This window comes from Acyrthosiphon pisum, chromosome A1, assembly GCF_005508785.2.
Source record: "Acyrthosiphon pisum isolate AL4f chromosome A1, pea_aphid_22Mar2018_4r6ur, whole genome shotgun sequence".
Taxonomy (NCBI): Eukaryota; Metazoa; Arthropoda; class Insecta; order Hemiptera; family Aphididae; genus Acyrthosiphon; species Acyrthosiphon pisum.
The window spans coordinates 86,168,943-86,177,129 of record NC_042494.1 but is presented as its reverse complement, the minus strand read 5'-3'; the positions used below and the strand labels follow the sequence as shown (position 1 = coordinate 86,177,129).

The 8,187-nt window shown below is 33.4% G+C and overlaps 1 protein-coding gene across 1 annotated transcript in view; it reads right to left on the bottom strand.

Annotated features, from left to right (window-relative positions):
* Positions 1–302: 302 nt before the first annotated feature.
* The window catches only part of LOC100575991 (titin), a 139,273-nt gene continuing 131,388 nt past the window's right edge, over positions 303–8,187 (bottom strand). Inside the window, exon 9 of the mRNA XM_008180549.3 lies at positions 303–2,018. Coding sequence (XP_008178771.1) covers positions 1,829–2,018 — 190 coding nt within the window. The 3' untranslated portion in view covers positions 303–1,828. The remainder of the gene's footprint in view (positions 2,019–8,187) is intronic.

The following is an 8,187-nucleotide window of genomic DNA, read 5'->3' as shown; positions in this document are numbered from 1 at the left end:
TTTTTTTTTTTTAATCTATAACAACACATTTGTATAAAGCAAAAACATTAAAATTATGCGACTAAACTAAAAAAAAAATAAATAAATAAAAAAGCGTTCAAGTAAAAAACAAAATATGTATAAATATACCGCCGACCGGGCATTTTACAATATTGGTACATAATAATTGGTATATTATAATAATATGTATTCGTCGTTACACTTAGGTGCGGGTGTGTTTGATGGGCAGCGTGTGGTGGTGGGTTTGGTGAACGGAAAACGTTGATATAGAAGTCAACGAGTTGGTAGTTATGGTACCTATACCTATACAATTTTGGTCGTACCGCCAAACCATAATTATTATAATTAGTGGATGGAAACAAAAATGGAATAAAACTTGGGCTCGGAGACTATAATATTATATTTCAATCGTCTGTTCACCAATAAACGATGATTCGATATATTATGTGCAAGTGTGTGATTTAAAGTATATTATCTAATATTGGAACGATATAAACATATATGCATATATAATATAGCGAAATAGATATCGATGAGGCGTCGTATATAATGTATATTTTATGACTGCAGAAAAAAATAAAGCGAAGAAGACACTATAATACGATGAGGGGGTGAGTTGTGGACTAGTGTTCTTCGGCGGGAGGGTATATAATATCGATTCAGTTACCACGCGAACGGACCGCGGTATAAAAGACGCAGCACGCAAGTAACCGAAATGCCCATCATCGGTATAATATATAATATTTTGTATAAATTACGATGCGCACGTATAGTACGAAAAATCATAGTATTATATTATAGTATATGCGTATAGTAGGTAGTGATAATAATATAATAATAAAAAATAGAATCAACTAATTTCCGTAAAAAATAATAATAATAAGACTCGATGAGAATTAAAGAAGAGGTAGGTGGTAGAACGGAGCGTGAGGCCATTATTTAATTATACACAAATATTATATTATTATACACATTATATATTATGTAGAGCGCGTGGACGACGAACGAGTGCGTGTGAGTGTGCGAGATTTCTTATATTATCAAAAACGATTTTTGACACGATTTGGTTCCGAAAAATAAAACAAAATTTAGGTACAAAAAAATATCGGTCAATGTTAAAATTAGGTACATTGTCATTTCGTCTATAATATAATATAACGAGTAAAACCAGTTGCGTAACGATACGCAATAAAATAATTATTTCATATTACGCACATTATGCAAACGACGCGGATGTGGTGTTTGTGTGTTGTGTGTCTCGTTTATCAGTTTATCGGTTTATCGTCGTCTCGACCCCTATGGTCGAAAACGTTTTTGATTTTAAATAATTTGTTTTTAAAAAATACAAATAATATCTCTCCCGATTGTCACACAGCAGTGTTGTGGGGGTGCGCGCCAATATAATAACAATATGTACATAATATTATTATAATATCCGTTTTTTTAGTCTCGGGGGCCGAGGATCCCGTCCGAAGGGGTTTATTTCGGGCCCCGCGAAGACACGAAACAGTAAAAAAAACTAAGTTTAAAAATGTTTTGCCCATACATTGGTCGTACAGGTATATGATATAGGTAATACTATTATGATATCGCGTATTATCGTTTTGCAACGTTCGACAATAAAATAATAATAATTTAAGAAAAGAGGCGAATACAATCAAAATGGTACGTAATAATAGTAAAATAATCATAATAATAAATAATATACACACGACGACCGCGGCGACGGTAGTATGGAAAAACCGCGGCGACGGCGTCGGCGATGGTGCACGACGTGGAGGACGATGGCGCGGCGGCGAAGGCGTCGGCTGCTGCGGAGGCGTTTTGGTCAGAGCGTCGGCTTCTTCAGCAACCGTTTCTGCCGGCAATCGTACACGCGGCGGCAGAAGAATATCAGATCGGACGGCGCACCGTCGCCGGGCAGCTGCCTGGCCCGCGGGTTGGCCTCGCGCAACGGCGGCACCACCGCCTTGCACAGCACCAAGTTCTCTTGTACCGACTTCATGTGCTTCCGGTGCCTGCGACGTGCCGAAAACAGAAAAACAACAATATCGTTAGTTTATTGGAAATTATAATTATTAATATTATATTAAATTACAGTCACAATAATCAAAATCGACTGTAGATAATAATATAATACTTAATCATATGCTGAACTGACAACACATCGTTGGAGGAGAAGGCTATAATAATATATTATATTCCTATGTGTTTTCAGTTTTATCCAGACATCTTATACCGTAAAGTGTAAACCTGGATCTACATTATCATTTTAACAACTATATTTTCAATGTACAAAGATAATATAGCATAGTAGGTACATGACTTGAGACAATTTTTTTTTTTATTCTTGGGGGGGGGGGCTGTAAAATATCTGGGGCCCCCAAATTTCCATCCACGTACTTGATATATCATATCAAAGTATAATTATTATAGTAGTTACTAGTTACGTATAATAGAGTTTGGCCTTTGGTATACGAGTGTACCAGGGTGAGGGGGAGGGGGTCAATTTTTAAAAAGAAATGGTAATAGGCAAGCATTGCACAAGACGCGCTTCGTGTAATATCGTTAAATCGGTCACGATATCATAATATACGATGCAGTCGTTTTGCTTTTATACGTGGATTTTAATACAACACTCGGCAATTATACATAAATGTTTTGTAATATATTATACGATTTTGCTGAGTAAAAATCATATTTCCTCTCTTATTATTCGGCATTTTTATAGTTCGGACGATCGCGGAGTGTAAAGTCATGATTTTTGCCGATCGACTCCTATTTTTACTTTTAAATCCTTAATATATTAAAAATTATAATCAACATTTAAATAAATTATATAATACGAATATTATTGCGGTTACTGCTGTTACATTTGTTCGACGTACTATTTTATAATATTATCATTGTGCGTTGTTTGAAAAGACTGAGGAAATATAAAATTCTTGTTTACACAAATGTAAACACTGTAGTAGTTTCAATAAGTATACTCGTTCGATCTTGTTGAAAACACGTGTCTCACGCAAGAAACAACCGTCTTGTATGCATATCATAAGCAAAGAAAACTGTACATTATACACAAGTGTTGTACCTATCGTGTCAGTTGATCGGTTCCAAGTTGACGTTCATATTAACACGGGCGTCCTCGAATTCCCTACAGACCCAAAGGCGACCTTTTCGCACTTGAATTCTGGTGGGAATTGTTGTGTTCTGTGCGCATATTATTGCACTGTTCTGTGTACCTGCCTATCTATTATCACTCACGTAAAAAACAAATTATCGTATGTTTTGCATATTATATATTAAACAAAATGGACGAATTCAAGTCGATCGTATACGCGTCTTCGTGCGATTGCGGCTTTATTTCAGGGGTGTCATTATAAGGAGACGCAAGTGCAGCGAGCAGTCTTCTTTCTTGTTTACTGCAAATTTGTTGTTGCGAAACTGATAAATGGATCCTTTTATAACACGAACAATAACATTTTGGTGGTTTTAGACTTTTAGTCAATGATAACTACAGTGATAATTTTTTTTCAAATTCAATTCTTCGCTTATATAACCACAGAATTTCCTTTTGATTGACAGTTTTTAAGAAATATATACCTACTCGGGGCTACTCGTTTTCATCCGTATCAAAGTAAAAACAATATGTATCTATTAACATTTCGTAATAATTTTAAAACCTATTTTGCGAGCAGCTCTGATTATAGTTAGGTATTTAAATTTGGTAAATTTTTTTTGGCACTCCATGAAAAATTCTGTGATCTTGCTTTATTTGATCGAATTCATGTCAACGGCGATAGACACCGCATTGAAAATGAGAAATGTTATCTCTACTAATATTCTATTATTGTATTATTGCGTTGTAACTTACTAAATAACTAGTGTTCGTTGATTTCGGATTTTTTTTCATTTCCACTGACATTTTCGATTTTCTAGATACTCTTATGTGAGCCTCTGTGCCGATATATGTAATATACGAATTCAGTCGAGTTAACGGCGGGACACGGCGGCTCGCTTGACACAATTTATTGCCACTGACATTTTCAATTTTCTATGTAATATAATATAATAATATGAGCTATACTAACAGCCTGTGGCATAATATAATGTGCACGCACACATAGAGGTCGTATATACGAACATTTTTGGATAGGCGACCCTCGTATAGTCGTATTATATATAATATATATATAAATAGGACGTACTTCTGCAGTAGATGACCATTTTGCAGGGTTCGCAAAGGGTGTTGGAAACCCCGAAATCAAAAAACAATTAATAGGATTAGGCGTGCAGCGATTTGGTTCTCGATTAGTCGCCCCGCGGCCAACAGCGCCGCTGCAGCATATAAATATATAGTGACGTTAAAGTACGCGAAGTGATTTTGTTGTAATAATAATAATTATTATTATTATTTCTCGTCGTTGTCAATGTCGCGTGCGAGGTTATAACCACGGTTATCTAATGCCGATATAACCGTGGTTATAACATTATTATTACTAAGCGCTAGTGTATATTACTACACACCCGTAAACGATCATAAACACGAATATAATATAATATAATATGTATATCGAAAAACCGACCAAATTATTATTATCGTGTTTGATGTGCGCGTCGAAATGTACTGGGCGATGTATTTAAATTGGCTACAGGCATAAGCGTATAAATAGTGATTAAAATTTGGGGGGGGGGGCTGTAGCTCAGGTCTATACTTGATACTCTTATGATTAGTGAAATCTTTAGTTTTTGAGGGGGCCTAAGTATACCAGCCCTCACTTATTTGCGCCTAGGTACACTGCTCACTCGTGGGTTTGCTGTAAGTCATTTTTTTTTGTTTTTGGCAATGGCCAATCCCTGCATACATTCACGTTTGTGCAATGGGGTAACTGGGTAATATGATTAATCACCAAAATCGAAACCATATAACACCTATATATAAGAATAATCGATTGTTTTTACACTGAAAGTCTTAAAACTCATTTCATGGCACATCATAGCATAGGTACCTCTTACCTTCCATCGTGATTTCGTGATTCGTGAATCATGTGAAATAATATTAAGTAGGTAGTACACATACAGAAGAATTCACAAAAAAATGTGCTATAATACTTGTTTTAAAAAAATAACGTGACAATAAACTTGTAATCATAATTCATAAAATAATATTATTATTTTTGTAACCTAGATAATGCGATAATATGTCAACATATTATTATTATTATTTAACATGAGAAACGTGAAATAAATACTATTATACATAATAATCTGAGGAAAAAATATTTTCATCTTATAAATATATGTTAATGTTTATGTTAGCATTATTTCTTTATTTTGGAAGATTTAAAGATTTATACTGTTGGCATATCTGGGAGTGGGAGGGCGAAATTATATATTTACTCCCCCCCCCCCCCCCCCAATTATATTACCGTATAACAACGAATTTATTTTTTAAGATAGTATATTGTTCGCTTTTGATGATGAAAATATTATAATAATAGACCACGATAAAACAAATATTTTAAGAAAAAATTTGATTTTATGCTTTGAAATATCCACTCAGTATTTTAAACCGAAACTATCCTCAACAAATTAAATCTTTATTGTAACTCTATTCTTCAATTAAACAACCGCGAGTGATTCCGACTATAATCGCTGCAAATGCGCCATTTTATGTCACAAATCAAACTTGCTTAGACGCAGACTTATTTACACACGAAGAACAATATTGCAGAAACTGCTATAAAATATTGCACTCGTTATACTATTATAATAATAGTATTATATTATGTTTAGACCACCCAAAAAAATTTATCTCAACCAATTCTTGGCAATCCCAAAATTCCCCAGTAGGTTGAAAATAAACAGCCATCGTGACTACCTATATATGCTCGCCCACGTAATCCTTTTTATCTAAGACGCTATATAGCTAGAGGCTTCTCCAAATCAAGTTTATTTCAAAGTTAAACTGTTTTCAGTAAATACCTACCTACTAAATTACATACGTAAGCGGGGATCGAGAGCATTTACATATTATATTTTTTGTCTGATAAATCTTGGAACATCCCAAGCGTAAAAATCAAATTTGCCTCACACTTATTCTTGCAGAAGTCACATACTATTTTATTTTGCTATAATGTTCACATATTTACGAGGTTATCTGTTTAATTTTGCTTATTTAGAATTGGAAGCGCTATTTTTATGTATATTATCATGTACGAATGCAGAATCAAACACCGTAGAATTTATATTTTATTCGCTCATTGATTTATTAAAGGAAATTCATTATTATTAGATTTTCTCAAATAATGAAGATATCTCAAAGAAGTATTTCACATTAATATTCCTAAAATATTATCCTGCACCTACTTTTAAAGGAAGTTAATGTTACATAAAATATAAATCACATATAGATATCACAGTAAATTATCTCAGAGGAGTTATATCATAACTTTACTTTATAACTCCCAGTTACTTGACTTGGGGTTAGTATTGCACAGCGAGGTCTCTGGAAGAGATCACTGTAGGGATAAATTTCAAACTTCACAACTTCTATGCGATAAAACTGAGTTAAAAATTAAAAGTAAACATACCTAATCTATTATGTTTAAAAAATTAAAACGTTCTTTTTGTTTTTTACATATTTTCCAATGTTTATAGTGCTATTAATTGCACATATCTATTTTGGTACTTTCTGTTGTATAATATTTAAGAGCTAAAAATTAACTTTTTTCAATGCGATCTAACTTTGGAGAATTGCATATAATTTGTTCACTTATTAATATACACCCAATTTATATGGATTGTGTTAATCAAATAAAGAAAAAATAAAAAAAACCCAATAATTTGGTCATCCGTTTTTCAAAAACCACAAAAATTGATTTGAAGAATATGTAAGTGTACATAATCATTTAAGTAAAATAGATCTTTATGTATAATAATATTAATAATATTCTCATACGTCACTCAAACGCGCCTGCGCATTCGTCGTCCGCGGTACAAAACAGTGGAGGCGGCGGCGGCGCGCGCGTAATCGACGTACGATTCTAGGAAAATACTGTGCAATGGCTGCAGATGAGTCGGCCGGCGGATCTTTGATAATACTAATAAATAATTAAGAAAACAACCACGACTACAACAACAACAATCAACCGTAGTACGAAGCCCGAAACGGAACGATAAACGATAATAATATTAGGGGTGGTTCGAATTTAACTTTTAAGAACTCAAATTTAAATTCAAACCTTGTTTTTTCTCCAACGGTTCGAGATTGAATTCGAATTCGAATCAATAATTTAAATTAAACTTTTTTCAAACTTTAAATTTTATTTTAAACAACATTTTTTTTTTTTTAATTCACTCTTTAAAACGTATTATAATAGTTATTAATTATTAATGTTCTTGGTAGGCAAATCTACACAATTTAACGTATAAAAAAATATTATTATCGTATTCGACTTTTCTCGAACTGTTCGAATCTCTCCAAGTCTGCGGTGTTCGAGTACCCATCATCTCTAATAATATATAATTGTTATCGCTGAAGTAACCGCAATGATATTTTGAATCGCGATAGTTCGTATGCAGAAGGACAAAGCCATTCGTCGTCGATGACGTGTGCGGATTTTTTATTTTATTTTCAATCACAATTTTACGACAAACCAACGACACACACACACACACTACACACACACCGACACCGCACGCGTATATACGAGAATAAATTATATTATTATGTTTGCCCGTCGCGATTACCGGGTGCGCAAACTGCAAGCGAGAATTGAGTGAGGAACCATAAATAATATTATAATAATGTGCGCCACCGCCCACCATCTATTGTAGTTTATTGTATTATTAAAATATCACGAACGCGATGGATGGATTTTTTTAATCGGAGTTGGGCAGAAAAACCGACGGTTAAAGTTTATGAGGATAATATTATAATTATATATGGTATGATTTGCTTTAATTCCCGAATTTCATTAAAATATATAATATGCATTCATTGAATTCGTCACTTATAGTATAGTCACCCAATAATAAAATAATGTTGTAAAAAAATAAAATATTTAAAACACATTTCATAGTTAACTGAAAAAAATCAATCGTGGATAATGATGATTGCATTTTTGGCGTATACGATTAATTTTTATTTATTTAATACTTATAATCCAGTCAAATTGTATTTGT